Below are 19,308 nucleotides of genomic sequence, written 5' to 3' on the forward strand. Positions count from 1 at the left end.
GACTAGCGCTAGTCCTACCGGTCAATTCGCTATGACGAAGGTGCTACCTCTTGTTTGAGGAAATTTCTCGTGTTTCATTCCCCAACGACGTAACACACCAAAGCTCCTTTACAAACTGACCCATTTTATAAACAAACTATTTGAGTCTGCTTTAATTTCCATTATTTTTTTTTTACCTTGGTCTCATGACATCTGCAGCCAGTGTTGTGTGCGTGAATTCTTCTTTGCTGTCCAGGAAGGGATAACCATTCAGGTGAATATGTCCATCATAGCTATCAAGGAAGTCAAGGGTTCTTGGTTGAATTGTAATTTACTTTTTCAGTGGAGGAAAAAAGGAGTACCCTGAACTCATTAACTCCCATCGACTCCAACTCTAGCACAACTGCACTTGGGTTAAGTTCGCTACTTGAGTAGATTACAAACAGTCTCTCTTTTGCTTCAAATCGTTGAAATGAACGCGGAAGTGTCGTATGCTTTGCACAATGGCAAACGGTGATTGATGAAGCTGCGAGCCCCAAATACTGTTGGCGCCGGAAGGAGCAAAAAAGGACTACCGATGACCACGGCTTTTTCAACTCGCAGCTTCACTATTCTCCATTTTGGATGCTCACCGTTCGATACTCTCGCCTTCATTTCAATGATTTGGAACAAAACGAAAACGGCTCGCAGTTGCTTGAAGCTATGCTTACGTCACTAGTGAAAATCAACCGTAAATGAGCTCGCTAAATTGGATTCACTAATAATTACACAAGAGGATGGGAAGACTGGAGAACTCGAGGCAGTGGGGTTTAGGGCGCTTGCCTTGAGATCCGGGGATCCCGGGTTCAACACCCGTTCTGACCACTCTTTGAAGTTGATCCTGGCAGTCCCTGGTTCAACTTCTTGGCTGCACTTGCAAATATAATTATTAAAAAAAAAAACTGGTTTGCCTCTTGCCAGTCGGGTTTCTTTAAGTTGTTGTTCTGTTGTGTTGTGTTGTTACATTGGCCCAAAAAAAGCCTCTACAGTATGCACGTAGGATACATTCCTTCATGTACAAAGGCATCACCAATCCATTTACTCGTCATAATGGCCACCATTAACGGCACAATGTACATCAGTCCGCCCGTCAATTCAAACATTATCACCACAAGAGAAACTGAAAAAAAAAAAAGTCCAATACGATGGTAAAAACAATTTGAAGAAGGGAAAATGGAACAAGGGGCTAGACGTAGCCCGCACTATGCCCGATTTGCAACTCTTAGGGTTAGGGTTCACGTAAGTGACACTTTACGTGATACAGATAGTACACGGACAAAAACTTCCCAGAGCAGAATAGAAAACTCAACCCACATGTCACGCTACGTCTGAGAATTGAACGCGGGTGACACTGGATGGAGACGAGTGCTCTCACCACTGCGACATCCCTGCTCCAATAATGGGGCAATATTATTCTCACCTTGACCTGCTGAAAATTAATGGCCTAGCTCCCACGAGTCTCCAATAGCTCTGTGTTGGAGCACATGAACTAGCAATGATCCAATCAGAAGGTCACAGGTTAAACTCCCATAAAAAAATACTTCGACTTTTCCTTCAACTATCCCGGAGTCATGGTAGCAAAAACACAACTCATTTACCGGGGCAACTCCTTCCCTACAAACACCACCTGGCATAACTTGATCTTGACTTGAAATCTCAAACAATGGCTATGCGGTGTCTGTACGATAATACAATAATAATACAACTTTGTTTACCCTCGGATTTCAGAGTAGCTAATAGCTAATATCTCCGAGCATTTAACATTATACAATTGTTGAGAATCCCAACTGGCGGGAGGCAAACCAGTTGGCTATTTTACAAGTGCGCCAGAAGTTGAACCAGGGACTACCTGAAACAAATTCAGTGAGTGGTCAGAACGCGGCCTTGAACCCAGGATCTCTGGATCTCAAGGCACAGGCCCTAACCACTTGGCCACACTGCAGTAACCTAACCACTCGGCCACACAGAGTAACACCCTTGGGATAACTTGATCAGCAAGCCTGTACCTGTCATTTTTGTAACTCCACCCAGTACTGCCGCAGCACCAACCATTGCATACAGCCCAGGTGTAATGCAAGTTGCAATTGACTTGCCGCACGATGATTCAAAGATGTACCAATCTGGGTGGTGACTGCATGAAAAAAAAAAAAACACAATTACAGCAAAGAGTGTCAACACGTTTGCAATTGCAGGGTAGTTAAACAGACATTAAGGCTGTAATAGTTACAAATACTGGTTGTGCATTAGAAACCCTCTGTGCTTGCATTTTTGTCAGTTTGGGGACTGTTTGAGCAGAGCTGTGAAGCTTCGAAAAACAACAACAAAGCCGGGAAGGGAATGTGCCTGTCATGTTCAGTATTAATTTTTTGGCATCTTGACAGAGCATTAAATAGTTTTCCATCCTCTGCACATCCATTACTGTGACTGGTACAAAATTCTTCTGCAGAATGAGATCTCTTGTCTGGGCTGCCGAGATTTTTCTATATCCATGGGATTGCTTTTGTCTAGGGAATGGCTGTTAATAGAACAAGATCTTGCATGTCTCAGACATCTGACCTCCATTCATCATCGAACCCTTATCTTAAAGGCAATAACTTATAACAATAATAATAATAATAATAATAATAATAATAATAATAATAATTAATACTGCCAACTTACTAAGCAAGTTGTTCCAAGCCGATACCAAGAACTCTTCCCATACAAGCTCCTATTGCCATGCTTGGGATGAACAACCCAGCTGGCACCTACAAGTTGATTGATACAACAAGAAAATACCTTCTTTTCACTTGTAACTTTACAAAATGGAGGCTAAGATATAAATACAACATCCGCCACAGTTAAGGCCCTGTGATAGTAAATTGAAAGCTCCAAAAAATGCAACAACAATATGTCAAGAGGTTTTCTTGTGTTTTTCCATGTTAAATGAGATACCAGGGACAAACTCTCCATTTCTAAATATAATTATGTTTCAAGAAGCAGCCAAACTAGATAGGGTGGTGAAATGTTAAAATCAGATGTTAAGACCTGTGGTACATGTACATGTGTGGTGGTGGTCAGCACTAAGTTTTCCCATCCTAGTGCAGGGTCAGGACAGTTCTTCCATGACTAGCCCTGCTGCATACTAATTTACCGGTGACATAAAATTCTTGCTAGTCAAGTATGCTGTGATAGACTGGCATCCCATTCAGGGTGGGGGATGAATCACATTTTCATTCAAGATACCAAAATAGGGATACTGTGTCTTTAGCTAACCAGATTGAAAATGCTGCTTCGTTCCTTGCTTTAGAGCAAGGAACCTATTGTGGAGGCAGTGTGGCCGAGTGGCTAGGGCACGTGCCTTGAGACTGGTTTGCCTCCTGCCAGTTGGGATTCTTAATAATTGTATATATTCAATGCTCGGAGATATTAGCTACTAGCTACTCTGAAATCCGAGGGTAAACAAGTGATGATGATGATGATGATGATTATTATTATTATTACTATTATTATTTTTGTTTTTTATTTTTTTTTCTACTACCTTGGTCATCAAAGTTAAAGAACTCCTTTCAGACAAAAAAAAAAAACTGTCAGCATTGACAGGCCCATGTGCTATTGTGTAATACAACATTCAAAAATTCCAAAGCCTGTGTTTATTTAGCTTGAATGTGCAAATAAATAATATTGCTTAAAGAACACAAGAATATCAAAGGGGACAAGGGCTGGTGTAGAGGTGAGAGCACTTGCCCTACACCAATGTGCCCTGGGATCGATTCCCGGGTTCAATGCCATATGTGGGTTGAGTTTGTTGGTTCTCTACTCTGCTCCAAGAGGAGCACTCCCGTTTTACCCTCTGCTCAAAAACTAACATTTGATTTGATTTGTTCTGATATCAGTTGATTTGTCGTCTCCCCAATTAGTAGAGCACTTGTGATTGGCCAAATAGCATTGAGACGTAAATTAAGTTATTATTATTATCATTATTATCATAATTATCATTATCATTATCATTATCAAATTATCATTTATTCTTTTCAAAGCTTAAATTGGTTAACTTGATACTTCAGCCATCTTGGATGAGTTTTGAATTGGAAAGTAGAAATTGTGTTAAAGGAGGGGGAAGAACCACACCTATTACAGTCAAGGTCCTTGTGTAACATATATTTTGTACCATAGCACTTGATGAAACAAAAACACAACAAAAAATGACAAAAACCTGTAAAGAATAGCTACTATTGATCTCAGACGTCTGTGGACAAGGGCTTTTTTCAGCCCACTTCACGAACCGTTGATTTCAGGCTGCGGTAAAAAAAAATTGATGACATGATAACATTTTTTGTGGCTCTGTGGTTTCGAAAATCCTGATCTCGTGACGCTATTTTCTGTTGCTCTCCCCAAAGGGAAAAACGCGAAACGTTGTTGACGTCGAGTAAAACCGGCCAAAGCTTTTACAGGTAACCCAGGAAAAGCCTTGTCCGAGGAAATAAGAAGTAGGTGTAACATGGGCTAAAGGAAAAGTCTATGCCTTGGGAGCCTGGTTTTCGACCTTAGAAGAAAACGCTTTTTACGTTAACTTTTCCGAAAAAATTGAGAGAATAAAAAACATTTTAAATAGCTGGTCTGCTGGAAGATTAACTCTTCTAGGTAAAATCACAATCATAAAATCTTTAGCAGTATCTCAAATTGTGCATGTTCTATCCTCTCTCCCAACTGATCAGGGTGCACTTGAAGAAATTAATACCCTTTTGTATGATTTTCTCTGGAATGGTAAAGGGGACAAAATCAAAAGGACAGAAATGAAAAATGATTACGATAAAGGAGGACTCAAAATGATAGATATCCAAAGCTTTACTTTAAATCTCTAAAAATGAAGTGGGTACAAGAATACTTAAATGACGATAATCATGGCAAATGGAAGCTTTTCCTAGACTTCCACCTCCAGAGGTGCGGAGGGAAACTAGTGTTTTTAAGTAACCTTAAGCCACAGGATGTTCCACAGCTTAATTTAAGAGATCCCTTCTTGAGAGAAATTATAGAACACTGGACAGATTTGAGCTACAAAGAAAAACACCTTGATTTTAACACCATGGGTATATGGCACAACTCGCTGATTAGAATCAGAAAAAAAAAAGGTTATTTTTAGGTATTAGCATAAGTAATGATTTGACATACAGCTGTAGAAGTACAAGCTGTTGTATTATTTTTAGCGTGTGCGTAACCATATCCTTGTAATGTAAGTAACGTATGGTAAATAGTGTAAGTAGCTGTCTAAAATATTATATTGTTTCGTATTGTAAAATAAAAAAAATAAAAAGAAACATAAAAGAAAAAAAAAGAAGTAGGTGGAAACTTTTCTTCAGGTTTTTTTCTTTTCTAGGCCATGGAAAGAATGAAGGACTAGCGCCACGTGGTCGGTGAGCCACAAAAAATGTTATCACATGATCGGAATTTTTCAACCGCAGACTGAAATCAACAGTCCATGAAGTGGGCTGAAAAAAAGCCCTTGTCCATAACAATATTATTTAACGCTGCTACTAATCACCTTTATTCCAAATGTAAACACAGTAATGATGGCCTTGAATATCATTGCAAGAATGAGTTGCCACAATGCTGTTTTGACACCTGCCCCGGCATCTGCTCCAGGCCAGTGGGGATCATTCACATTTAAAGTAGAGTTAACAGTCTCATAGTCGCTGTTAGGATAAAGAAAATGAGAGGAAATTGAGGATGAGGAGGAGACATGCCCATTCATAGAAAGCTTTGCCTACTTCGATCACTAATCTATGCACTATATCATCATAACATACAATGTAGTTCACAAGCTGGTCCAATCAAAGTCCCAATAAATCTCCATGGTATATCATCTTTAGATTGATGCACAGCCTTGGGTATGAAACACGACATGCAACTGCATTTTAGCTGCAAAGCTCCAAGATATTAGCTGTGAGTTCCTGTTGTTAAGCTTTTTGATACTGAAATGTTTCTCTTGGCAATGACTTTTAGGTGCTTTGTTAGACACATAATGGTTTACACTTTTAGGTGTGCATATTGAGTCATGGATGCACTTGTGAAGCCTAAAGACACTCAGAGAGATACAACGCTCTTGGCTGTGCCTCACGCAACTATAATGATTCTACTGGGTTCTCTAAACTTCACACTTACACATACATGTACAATTATCGATAATTTGCTGTATGGGGGTTACACATGAGACTCCTTGGAGCTAAGCCACGAAAAGCAGGCTTAGGTGACAATATCACAGTACCATACAAATTTTCTACTGGTTAAAAAATTTGACTGGACCTTTTCTTTTGTTTACACAGACCTGACAAACTGGATTAAAGTTTAACCTTTGTCAGTGTTTTAACAATCTGTTCATGTGCAGAGCGTTACTTTCTGAAATCCAAAATGGCTTCTTCCAGCTGAGTTACCATGCATCCATGCAACCTTGCCTTTACCATGCAAAAATTTAGACGATCAAGGTGTTCACAGTGCGCCAGTTAAATTTTCGACAGTACTGGTTAAAAACTCAGTATATACAATTACAGTGCTTTGTCCACGAGTTTGGCATTCAAATTTTTTAACGGTGAGGCATCTAAATTTCCGTACGTATAGTGTGGTTCCATGTAAATGGAACCCCTACATTGTAAATGCATGAATTTTCAACTGGTAGAAAAATCGTCTCGTACTGTGTGAATGAGTCTAAATCAACTGCCTGATAAATCACCCCCTTGACAAGCACTGTAAATTGTCTGGCATTTCACAGAGTAAAATCTGTTTAGTCTCACTGCCAGGAATCAATGTGTCTGCATTGTCTGATTTGTACAACAGTTAGAATAAGTAATATTTTCACACCCAATTAATTATTTATGTTTCTTATTTTCACACTTATCAATTAAATTAATTCATACCATAGATCTGAGAAGTCATCAGGGCCACATTGAGAGAAGAGGCGCCGAATAAGAACGCTGGTACTCTGCCTTTGAAAGAAGAGCAACATAAATAAAGAAAGGAATAAATAAAAATAACTAACAACTTCATTTAAGTGTCAACGGATTAAAGCTACTTAAGCTACGCAGAACGGAAAGAAGTCGAAACAAGGATGTGAGATCCAGGAATCGAACTCAGGAGCTCTTAATTGCACCAAGGCCAATAGCAGAAAGAGCACCATCTGGATCAACCCCTTTTCCAATGTTACAAAGTGCTAAAGACCTTGTCAAACTTACAGCAATTTGTCAACTGCCATCTGGCAACTTGTAGCAATTTTGCTAAACAAAAATAAAGTTGCTGGACTCACACACAGCTGCTCTGTGACCAGACCTATTTCTTCAATAATTATCTGGTTCCTCAGATGGGTGGAGCCACATCTGAAATAGCCCTTTAATCTTACGTTGAAGTTTTGAAAGTTCTCGTGCAAAAGTACCTGGTGTAGGGATTGGGATAGGCAATCAAAGCAGTGATAACAGTCACCATTAAAACCTGAATGACACAAAAACAAAAAACATTATACAACATACATCTACCTTCCTAAACAAAGTGCAATGAACATGGTCAAATTGCAAATGAAATCATCCAGATAAAAAGCACTCAATCAGACTCAGCTTATTTTATTTTCGTTGCATTAATGCACTTATATTTTCATTAATACTGCCATAGAACAGTTATAGCCTTACCTCTGCTATTGGATATTTTCCGAGTTTTGTAGTTTTCCTTAGTTTACAGTACCAAAGGTTAGCTTTGATAAACAAGGCCCCAATGAGACCCTGAAAAAACCAAAAAGGAATTTTACAAATTAATAATAAGTATATAAGATTACATACAGTACAGGGACCGCGCAGCAAGTTTTCAAGTGGGGGGGGGGGGGGGGGGGCTAAATAAGAATGCGTGAAGGCATTTTTTTTTTTTTGGATGGGGGGGGGAGGGCACTCCTCGAATCGCGCCAACGCCTTTTTCAGACGCACAATAACAAGAGAAACAATAACTTAATGATCTTCCAAAAATCAAGGTTGAAACTAATAAACAATTTGTTTGAGAATCGCCTTATAAACTAAACCCAGTTATTACTTTGGATCGAAATTGACCAATTACGAAAAAACGCGTTTTCCTGAGAGGTCCGCAGGAAAATGAAGCCATTTAAAAGACGTTTACCTCTACTAGGTTAGAAGCGAAAAATATTTACAATTGTAACGACTAATGCTTCGTTCTGTATATTTATATGCGCGTTTGTCTTTGCCAGTAACTCTGGTCACTTTCGAATTAACGATTTTTTGCTATTTTTCACTCCGTTACTTTTGTTAAATTATTTTTTGATTAATTTATTTTTATTCTTGCAAAAAAGTGGGGGGGGGGGCTTCAGCCCCACCCTCTGCGCGGTCCCTGCAGTATACTGGTAATAACGGAAATCAAGTGAGGACCAACACTACTGTAAAATGTGATGGATGATGGATTAAGAACCTTAGCTGATCAACAGCATCAGGAACATACATGTATTTCACCCAAGGACAGAGAAAAATCTCTGACCTGGGTGGGAATGGAACATGACCTCCGGATTAGATCACTGTTGCTCTGCTGACAGAGTTAAAAGGCCAGACAAGAGCAGGCCGTGGGAGTTTCAGAACAAATCAGCTCATCCCAAGACAAAAACAGTTGTACTAAATGTGAATAAGTATTAGCAAGTCAAACATTTAGTACTGAGTTTGGGTCGAGCCGTCATGTACTGTCATTTTTGCATCTGTTGTTAACAGTGGAGTTTGCATCCAAGTAACTACAGCTGTACTCACCCCTAGTGCACCCAAAAAGATAAATGGGACCAATTCAAAAAGCTTCCATGGAGTTTCGTATTCCACGTAAAACATGACTAAATGCCCAGTTCCAAATGGATTCATGTACTTCAATGTGAAGGCAGCTATCATTGCACAGAAGAAAGACCTCCATAATGTCTTCATTGGAAAGTAATAGCTGACTTCTTCTAAACTGAACAGAACCCCACCAATTGGGGCACCAAATGCCACAGACACCCCAGCTGCAGCGGCAGCAGACAAAACCTGCAAGTACAAGAGGCTTCATTAGTACAGTGTAGTTCAAAGATTAACCCTTTTCCTCCTAAGTTACTCAGTCTAATGCCAGACGATTTTACTTGTCAATGGGGGACTCTTGAGGGGTGAAAGGGTTATCAAAACTTTAATGCCGATTTGGTAAACTATTAAAGAATAAAATAGCTTTGCCAAAAAATTGCCCATTGAAAAAGTTAGAGTGCCCCTAAATCTTTTAATAGGCCTTAGCCCTTATGACGTAAAGCATCAAAATTCTTTTGTTGAGTGACTACTACATGACTGTATAAATACCAGAATGCAATGTTTCCGTAGTCACTCAACAAAAGAATTGTGATGCGTTACGTCATAAGGGGTACAATGTACGGTCTATTCAAAAAAGTAAAACAAGTCCAACAAGTTGTAAAACATGTATCTTGCATCAACTGGTTATTTCACTTCTACATGTAAGAGGCAGCAACAAGTGTGTAAAAATCTCAAAAAATTGCACTTACTGTATGTCCAGCAATGCACGAAATTGGATGTGTGCACAATTTTCATACTGAACACTGAAGTGTCCTGTTAAAGGTGTAAGTCTACACAATAGAGTAGGTGTTAAAGTGCTACTATGATAAAAAAAATCACTTACTCTTTTCCTTCAGACTTTGAAAGTACAATTGCTTAAAACTTGACTGGCAAAATTTTGAGCTCTGATTTTCATCCAAAGGCTGTCACCTTGGAGTGAAAGTTTTCGATTTCACGGCCCACCATTACTCACATTCCAAACTGACCAACTGGACCTCACAGGGTTGGATACAGGGAAAAGTGACGTCATTTACTCACTAGCTTAAAATTTCAATGTGTAAATGCAGCTTATTATATATGCAAAACACAAGTTTAAAAATCTGAAAGCTTGAAACTCCTGTGCTGCATATTAATTCATCCACGTGCACAAGCAAATTGCATTTTTAAACTATTCAATCTTTGATGTTACTGACTCCTCAATCCAGCTCTCTCACGATTTTAAAGGTAGTAATGGCAGACCAGTAAGCAGGAAAAATCTAGTTAGAATAAACAGGTGTCTTTTTTAAATCAAGGCTTAACACTTGGGTCACTTTGTGTTTATTAATTAACATACCGGTACTTTTGAAATCCAAAGAAAAATAAAAATTGATGTTTTGGTCATAGTAGCACTAAAAGGTTAGCATTATTGTTAGGTTAGGGTGAATGCAACTGATTAGTTTTACTTCAGAAGCAGAGTTTAGGCAGCAGGTACAAAACGCAGGTCACAGGTAACAGGTCATTGTTTTACTAATACAGAAAGTATCCTAAACATTCATAAAAGCTAACCTTAGGCCTAAGGTTAGCCATTATGAATGTTTAGGATAGTTTATGTACGGGTAAAACAATGACCTGTGACCTGTGACCTGTGACCTGTGTTTTGTACCTGCCGGAGTTTAGGGGAGTTTTTGTGTTACTTAACTTGTTTGTATTCCTAGACAAGAGTGACACTGAAACTGTTTTGCAATGTAGTTCTTAATGCTTTTGTAATTTGTATTTAAATCAGAATTTGAGGATAAGGGAAACTTATCAGCTACTGTACATTACAGTAAACTTAATTAAATTAACCTTCTCATCCTTAAGATGACCAGCATCTAAATCACTTTTGCAGCATCATCGCTTTGAAAAACAAATTCCTGATTTGGGATCAGGTATTAAAAATGTGTACAGAACAATAATTCTTGGAAGAGTTTGTGTTTTGATATTAGGGGATTTAATCTTTAATCGGAGAGTGAATACCAGTACCCATACAGTAAGGAAAAATTGAATACCTCTCTTTTCTTGGCTTCATTTTTGCTATATTTAGCAAACACATAGGAGAAGAAGTTCCCACAGCAACTTGCTACATGGACAAGAGGCCCTTCTTTGCCTAAACTTAACCCAGCCGCTACAGCAAGCATCATGGATATCGATTTAATGACCAGAGTCCAGCGACCCAGGTAACCACGGATGATAAAACCACTCAGGATTGTTTTGATCTGCAAGCAAAGAAAAAGGAAGATTCATCAATGAACCTACTTTTACCAAGGGGCTGTAAAAAAACCCTCAGACATCCCATCCATATAATTATGTTATGGTTCAATTTTATAATCGGCTCAAAACTTTCCACACTACATGTACATGTAGTTCGATTTTGCTTTCTCCTTTGTTTCAGATTACGATCATGATGTTAGACAAAAAAAAATCAAAATTTGACTGGATTAAAAATTTTCAATCATGTAACACTTATGTCACATCTTTGATTGAGTTTGCTGGTGCTCTGCTGTGTTCCTTGAGTGGTTTTTCTCAGGTGTACCGGTTTCCCCCTTGAGAGCTGGCAAAATCAAACCAGTTGATCAGCTCACAGCTGGCTCAGTTGGTTAAGTGGTGCAGCGCAATGATATGGTCATGGGTTAATTTATTCCTGTTCAAGCCTACCATACCAGACACATTTATTTGGAACACTTAATATATTATTTATTTATTTATTTTATTCACTCCAATCAAAAATAGTTATAGTAAGCTCTATTATACCAATTACAAGGTAAAAGAAAAATAATGAAAGGATAAGGGCACGATATAGTGCAAACTAATTGGTGCCCAGGAACACTTGGAACACTTAACAAAATAATGGTCTAGAAGATCGCAGCTTATCCAGTTTCCCCCAACAACATTGAAGGAGGGAAAACAGGGACGGGTGTTCCAACAAATAGGATGAGGATTAAATGTGATGAGGATTGTAGACTGATTTCTTCTGACTTGCTTACAACTGCTTAAAACTCTTTGTCTCCCATTCTAAGTAATAATAATAATAATAATAATAATAATAATAATAATAATAATAATAATAATAATAATAATAATAATTCAGTGTTGTTTGTGAAATGATTGATTGGTACATACAGCATTCCTCATCACAATTTGAATGAAATGTAGTCAGACAGGTATTGAGAATGAAGAATATCATACCAAATTCTCATGAATTCCCAACAAAGAAATCCATGACTCTAGTTAAGAGAATGAATGTTTTGATCATCGGAATGAAAGGGTGAAGTTACTAGTCTAACTGCAACGATCCTTCATGTTCATTGTGCAGTTCATATAATTCATAATTCATATCCTTGGGAAACAGGGCTGGCGAATTGACCAGTACGAGCACTTGCCTTCCACCAATGTGGCCCAGGAACCGATTGATTCTTGGATTTGACACCATATATGGGTTGAGTTGGTTGGTTCTCTTATCTGCTCCAAGAGGTTTTCCCCTGGGTACTGCGATTCTCCACTCTCCTCAAAAACCAACATTTGAATTGATTTGTCTTGATTTCAGTTGATTTGTGGTCTCCCCAATTAGTAGAGCTCTCGTGCTCATCTAAATAACCCCGAGACTCAAATTAAGGGCTCGTTCAATTGACCATACTCCGGAATAGGAATACGTGGAATAGAAGTTAGAAATCCTTCGCTTTTATGGAGATTCACATTAAAATTGTCAAACTTCTGCTAAAGTGCTATTTTAAACACATCTTCATTATCCTTGTTGCTTCAAAACGACAAACATACAGTTTTAAATCATCACTCCACGTATTCTTATTCTGGAATAGGGTCAATCGAATGCACCCTGGCTAAGTGATTATTATATCCTCAAATGATTCTTACAATATTAATATTACTTGATTCTGATTGGACCAGAGATGTACAAATGCAAGTGATTTGCACATGAGGCTAAAGAGGTGTGTAAATTCATCAGAGAGCAGAAATGTCGTCTTCTCCCAATATTATATCATCAGCTTAAGACCTTCTGCATGATCTATACAATGGTCTCAAACATCAGTGCCATAAATAATTCAACGTTGTTATCTGATTTTCTATCATGACGTAATTTATTTCTTCTTACCTCCGGAATGCCACTTCCACAGGCATAAGGGGCAAACCACCGAACAAGGATAACAGCAAGAAAACCGAAGAATAAAGCTATAGCGATGTAGAAAAAATAGTTGATGACATAAGCCACTGCACCATCATTTGCACCTATGATAACTTCAGCCCATGTTTTCCACTGAGTGCAGCCGATCCCTTCAAAACTGGTCTTGTCAGACCAGCAACAAGTTTCCCGATTAAACCAGAGATTGTCAGGACAAACTCCAACTTTTAAATCCGTCATCCAGCTAGCTCCGATGTCTATGATACCAGCGCATAATCCTGACGCAAGACCCACAAGAAACACGATAAGCCAGCCGGCCCAAGCATCGTTCGCTTGTTTTATCCTCTGCCAAATGGTCCCTTTCTTCATTCGCCGCATATCGCGAAACCTCTTCCGTTCTCGCTGTCGATCACGCACCCAATCAATGGTGTTGAAGTCTTCATATTGGGCGAGAGCAGCAGCCTCAGGTTCCTCGAGAAATATGTCGTTTCTAGGGCTGCCGTTCTGGTAATATTGTTGCGAAAAGCGCAGGTTACTACCTTCGACTATGGGTTGTTCTTCATCATCGGTGCTTCCTAAAATGCTATGAAGTCTGTCTGGAGCAACTGAACTTTCAGAAACATCTGACGACGCACGATCACGATCCATGAACACTTCCCTTTTTAACGTGTCATTGTATTGTTATCACTTAAAAATACATGCACCACTCCATGCACCAAACTTCACTAAATTTGATTTCGTGTGAGAGTGAATTATCACGCGGTTACCAAGCATCACTTCTGCAACCAGGCCTTGTTAAAAACATTAGAAAACTCCGGTTACCAAGCTCCCAAGACTACAACAACTTTCTTGTCGTGTCAAAAATGGCGAATTTTGGAGGAGATAGCAGCATTTCAATTGATCAGGATTTTTATGAAAGTGGATACAGTTACGGTGAACAGAAAGAGCAGTCATACAGTGGATACAGTTATGATGCACAATATCCAGATTATAGACAAACTGCGCAGCAAGTTCCGACTTATAATTACCCCTCGAGCTCTGCACCAAACTCTCAAGGATTTTACGACTCCTCGACTTCGTACGGATATGGAGGCAATCTTCCATACGATTATGGCGCTTCGGGTCCTACAACGATGAGTTCAAGTATCGATGGAGGATATGGAATGCAAGGATCAATGAAACCACGACAAACAAGCGAGGACTACACAAGTTTTGAGGACGAACCTCCGCTACTTGAAGGTGACAACGTGGCATGGTTTTTAGGGAATTCAATACGCTTTCACTTTTATAATAGCGTTACAGTTAGTCATTCTTTATTATAGGTTTTAATTTCCCATAGTACTTTAATCTCACCATTTTTTGAAAGGAAATAACAGTTTCATTGAAATTTTTAACTCTTTCATGTTGCAGAGCTTGGCATTAATTTTGAGCACATTTGGCAAAAGGTGAGAGAATTGAAGTTTCTTCAAGGATGCTTGCTTTGGTAAAAGAAGAATTCCCTCCCTTGGACATCAGTGGAGCATTTTAGAGCAATTTCAATATTCAGGCCCTGAGACAGGACCACCACATGAAAAAACTGAGAGCTTTTAGTCCTATTTACAATTATATTTGTACAAATTTGACAGTACATGTAAATTCATCTCCTCAAAGTCACTAATGTCCTTGTAGGGAGTTTTGGTCTGTTCTGCCAAGTTGCAGTGGTAGATAAGCCAAATACTTTGTGTTGTCTATGCACTCGTTAGTGACCTTCCCATGGGTATGGTAGCGGGGATATACACTGGCAGGGCACAGGATTTGTTGACTTTTGTTGCCAATTTCAATCCCGTGGGGGGGTGGAGGAGATTGGATCAATATTGCACTTTCGTAGCAGGATCCTTGGGGAAAGACCCACGGGATTTGTAACACTGACTACTGACGCTGCCATCTTGAAAATGAACTGCTGTGGTTTCTGCAAAGACTGGATGTGAACGACAGTACACGTTTCAAAATGGCAGGTGAGAGAAAGCCAAAGGTGAGTGATTATTACGTTTGAAAGTGCATTGAAACAATGCACTTTGTGACATGAGGCTTCACCTCAAAACCATTGCTGCTAAAAAAATAGCATACTGGTATATCCTGGGGGGTAAGTGTTGTTGTATAAATGCAATTGGTTCCTGGGATCATCTCCCAGGGATGGCTGCTGATACATTGTCAGTGCATTATACATGTATGCATTATGGCATGGTTTGCCCAGGTACATGTACTCTGGTTTTCCCTCTCCTAAAAAGTCAACCTAAGATTGATATGAGTTGATTTGATTTCATTTCATTTCTGTGCAGTCAGAGTGTCCTCAATATTATTTATGTCTCAGTGCCAAATACACACATGTACTTGACACTTACATAAAGTTCATCATCTTCATACAGGAATTATTCAGGTGCTAATCATCATCCATGTTCACAGCTTATTTGGCATGAGTTTGGGTTGCAGACATTATCACTCATAAATCCAATACAACACACAGACGCTAACCTCAAATTTTCACTGCAATCAAATTTCTGGGAAGACTGGTACAGAGACTCTTCATCATTAGTGTTAATGATTCATTTGCCTATGTTAACTTTGTCTTCTTTTGTGTGTTGTGCACAGACATTATCTGTTTTAAACCCATTACAACACACAGAGGCCAACATCATGGATGACACAGATCTAGCAGGTCCACTGGTGTTTTGTCTGGCATTTGGTGGATTCCTTCTTCTGGTAAGAATCAGTATTGTGGCCGTGGTAATAGGGCCGCAGTGAGTCCCAAGATAAAGGAAATATTGTAACATTACAGTATTTACCGGCTGGGAGATTTACATGTTTACAACAAGAAAAACTGTGTTCAAGGTTTAACCCATTGACTCCCAGGGATTCCTCATTGACAAGTAAAATCGTCTGGCGTTAGACAGGGTAAACTACCAAGTCTGGCCAGTTTAGGCCGGTTTGAAAGTCAAATTCCATAACCAAAGAGTAAATTAATGTGGTGGGAGTAGGGAGTATTAGAACAAAAGGAAGTGGGAAATCTCAATCCCTTTTCTCCCCTGGGGGACAAAATCATGCATTGTTTGCCAGTTGCATAATTTTGGAGTCCATGACGTCTGACTTTAAGCATGAGATATTTTTGTCTACTGATGCACAAACAGTTTTGTTTCTAAACAGTTTCCTTTTGTACAGCTCATTTCTGCTTATTGCGATACCTTTAATTAATTTCATCTTAAGGAGGTTTATATTTCAATGTTGACTCTGGGATATGTGGCAGAAAGATCTCATTGCTCCTTTGCAGGTGTCGAACCAACAAGTGTACTATAGCTCAGTGGCAGAACATCCCAACTACTTATTTAAACCAATTATGTATTGGAAGTTTGTAGGTTCAGCTACTGTGAAGGAGTAGAATCGTGCACCAGTTAACTGCGCGCTGGTGGCTCAGTTGGTTGAGTACTGGGCTACCATGCAGGAGGTTGTGAGTTTTTTCTGGCTGGACCAACACTCAACGCGCGTTTTGTCCAAGGGCTCGGGAAATTATTTGATTTTGGACAAAACGCAACTGTAATAATTTTCTTATTTCACAGGTATACCATTTGATTAACTATTATTATTAAATTCTGAACCTCAGATAATGCATTTCGTGTGCTCTGATTGGTTCACTCAATCTTGGTTATCAGCTCATATACCTTAGTTTAACCTGATATGGTAAATGATTGCACAAAGCGTTGTTAAGCCAAAAAAAATTTTTTGCCAGAAAGCGAAATTCCTCTCTGAGTAAAGCCAAAAAAGAAAAAAAAAATTTTGTGCAAAGTTAAACAGCTGACAACCCTTCAATTTTCATAAACCTGTGGGACATAATAAAAGAACCCACACACTACATGTAATAGGGCATGGAGTTCCTGGTCCCGGGGGGGGGGGGTATATAGGTATGTGCTGCCCCAAAGGGAATGGTTTTTGAGCCATTTTGGTCGGATACTATAATAATGTAACAATCTTATAAAGCCATGTCTGAAAACGGGTGTATATTTGCAAGTTCAGGTCTGAAAACGGGTGTGAATTTTAGAGGTCAGGTCTGAAAACGGGTGTGGAAAATGGCATGTTTAGGTCTGAAATAGGGTCGGGATTTGAAGACCCTGGCGGCACACCCCCACCAAGAATTCTGAGGAGAACACCCCCCCCCCGGTTCCTGGTGTTGTCTTCCGTGGTGTGTCTTGGTTGAAAGGGTAAAATTAATGCTCAGAGATACATTGTACTAACTACATCAAACTACTCTAAAATCTGAGGGTAATAAAGATATGATGATGAGATAAAATGTATGATGAAAGGAGCATTCAGATTTTTTCCGAGTATCCCCAAGTCAACATTGAGAAATTAATAAGTCTCTTCATTTCATTCACCATGTTACATCTCTTTCAATACGATTTCATCTTTTTTTTTTTTTTTTCAGTCTGGAAAGGTTCATGGTTTTGGTTACATCTATGGAGTTGGTTTGTTGGGCTGTGTTTCCATGTATGCTATTCTAAATCTTATGAGTATGACGGGAGTTTCTATTGGCTGCGTGATCAGTGTTCTTGGATACTGCCTTCTACCCATGGTTATTTTGGCAGGCATCTCTATTCTCCTTTCGTTGCAGTAAGTACATGCATTTCTCTTAATAAACAATTGCTGTATGTGTAGGAGGTAGAAAACAGCTGAACACTTAGGAATGTAAACAACTACTCCCATCACCTAAGTTGTGGATTTAAACCACAGCCGGACCAACTCTGCATGGCTAATAATTAACAACTAAGAACAGCAGGATGAAGGAAATGACTGTGTATTTTGAAGTGATCCTTTTCACTTATCAGGACAATAATTTATAGAATTGTCTCTTATAGTAGACACCTAAAAATAGGGACCTTAAGCAAGGACCACGACGCCAAAAGACAATAGGTTTAATTAGCAAAACCAATAGTTCTTCACGCCTTGCATGTACGTGAAATGATCAAATTTGAGGTCATGTGGAAGAGGAGAGCACCTGACTATGAATTTTCAATTTTCTCTCTCAATGTCCACACCGTTCTCAGCAATTTTATTCTTGGAATGTGGACTCACACTTTCCATGCCGAGTGACTTGGATTTTAAGGAAAAGAAGATTATTTAATTTTCAAAGGGATACTGGCTTCTGAAATAACCACAGGGTTATCAAGATCTAAAGCCAGCTTCCAGCCGTAATAATCTTTATTACATTAGCCTAGTTGGGCAGACAGTTTGGGCCTTTAAGATTTCACCCCACTGTACCTTACAACAATAAATTGCTGTCTCGTAAACATGGTACATTGTATAACACAAACAGTAGCAATGAGCTCGTTACCTTTCATGTTACTCTTGTTTGTCACAAGTCATGCAGTTTCCTTGGGCACATCACATAATTATTAACAAAACATTATCCCCACTGTTTTCAGCTTCTGCTATCTTGACACAGTGTCATTTCTCATTTTAATATTTCACAGGGGAATTCTTGGGACATTGCTAACAGCCACTACTATAGGTTGGTGCAGTTTGTCGGCATCAAAGCTCTTTGTGACAGTGCTTGCTATGGACGCACAGCAGCTCCTTGTTGCATATCCTTGTGCACTTCTGTATGGAGTGTTTGCCCTTCTTACTGTTTTCTAGTATCAACATACTTTGAGGACTTATTACTTAAACCGAGTGAAAATAAAGCCTCATCTCTGGAATGGCCATGCATTACATTTCTGGCAACAATTTTGATCTAGAACCTAACTACTGTAAACAAGGAAGGGGACACATTTTACAGTAGAAGTTTTAGTCTAGTCAGTGAACTAAGTTAGTTTAGATTTTATTTTGATTATTTATTATAGACATGGTTCACTGTTTTGATGGCTTATACTTGCTGTAAAAATTTAATAATAATCGTTAGTAATCTTGAGGTTTCAGTTTCTTACAAAAAGATATCCAGATAATAGGGTATTTGTGACTTTTCCTAATCCTTTATGTGAGACTAAGCAAAAAAAAACCCTGTTTTTCATAAAGTGAGAAAAAACCCATTTTTTTGTCACAAACATTATGCCAAAATAATTTGAACTCCACCTAAAGACAAGGCTAGATGGAAATTGGAAAAATGGCTTATTTCTCTAGAGGTATCATTATATTATGAACTACCGGTAAGTAAAATGGAAGATTGATATTGTTATAATACTGCTAGTTGCGACCTGGTTATTATAAATATAACATAACAATTTGGATGTCAATAAAGAACTCTTGTAATGGTAATGGATTTATATAGCACATTTCCTTTTATGCATATTCAAATGCGCT

At 38.8% G+C, this 19,308-nt stretch overlaps 2 protein-coding genes across 2 annotated transcripts in view; one reads left to right on the top strand and one right to left on the bottom strand.

Annotated features, from left to right (window-relative positions):
- Nucleotides 1-13,737, bottom strand: part of LOC138015058 (H(+)/Cl(-) exchange transporter 5-like) — a 23,111-nt gene extending 9,374 nt beyond the window's left edge. Inside the window, exons 1-11 of the mRNA XM_068861963.1 lie at nucleotides 12,958-13,737; nucleotides 10,859-11,065; nucleotides 8,778-9,041; nucleotides 7,671-7,760; nucleotides 7,421-7,476; nucleotides 6,909-6,977; nucleotides 5,540-5,690; nucleotides 2,680-2,765; nucleotides 2,025-2,149; nucleotides 1,024-1,138; nucleotides 177-272 (exon numbers count right to left, since the gene is read on the bottom strand). Of these exons, the coding sequence (XP_068718064.1) occupies nucleotides 177-272; nucleotides 1,024-1,138; nucleotides 2,025-2,149; nucleotides 2,680-2,765; nucleotides 5,540-5,690; nucleotides 6,909-6,977; nucleotides 7,421-7,476; nucleotides 7,671-7,760; nucleotides 8,778-9,041; nucleotides 10,859-11,065; nucleotides 12,958-13,632 (1,934 nt within the window). The 5' untranslated portion in view covers nucleotides 13,633-13,737. The remainder of the gene's footprint in view (nucleotides 1-176; nucleotides 273-1,023; nucleotides 1,139-2,024; nucleotides 2,150-2,679; nucleotides 2,766-5,539; nucleotides 5,691-6,908; nucleotides 6,978-7,420; nucleotides 7,477-7,670; nucleotides 7,761-8,777; nucleotides 9,042-10,858; nucleotides 11,066-12,957) is intronic.
- Nucleotides 13,738-13,795: 58 nt separating this feature from the next.
- LOC138015061 (protein YIPF5-like) lies at nucleotides 13,796-19,263 on the top strand. Its single transcript, XM_068861967.1, has 5 exons — nucleotides 13,796-14,223; nucleotides 14,395-14,429; nucleotides 15,613-15,723; nucleotides 17,438-17,622; nucleotides 18,483-19,263. The coding sequence occupies exons 1-5, from the start codon at nucleotides 13,848-13,850 to the stop codon at nucleotides 18,643-18,645; spliced, it is 870 nt and encodes a 289-aa protein (XP_068718068.1). The 5' UTR covers nucleotides 13,796-13,847; the 3' UTR covers nucleotides 18,646-19,263.
- Nucleotides 19,264-19,308: the final 45 nt, after the last annotated feature.

Source organism: Montipora capricornis, chromosome 9 (assembly GCF_036669925.1).
Source record: "Montipora capricornis isolate CH-2021 chromosome 9, ASM3666992v2, whole genome shotgun sequence".
Taxonomy (NCBI): domain Eukaryota; kingdom Metazoa; phylum Cnidaria; class Anthozoa; order Scleractinia; family Acroporidae; genus Montipora; species Montipora capricornis.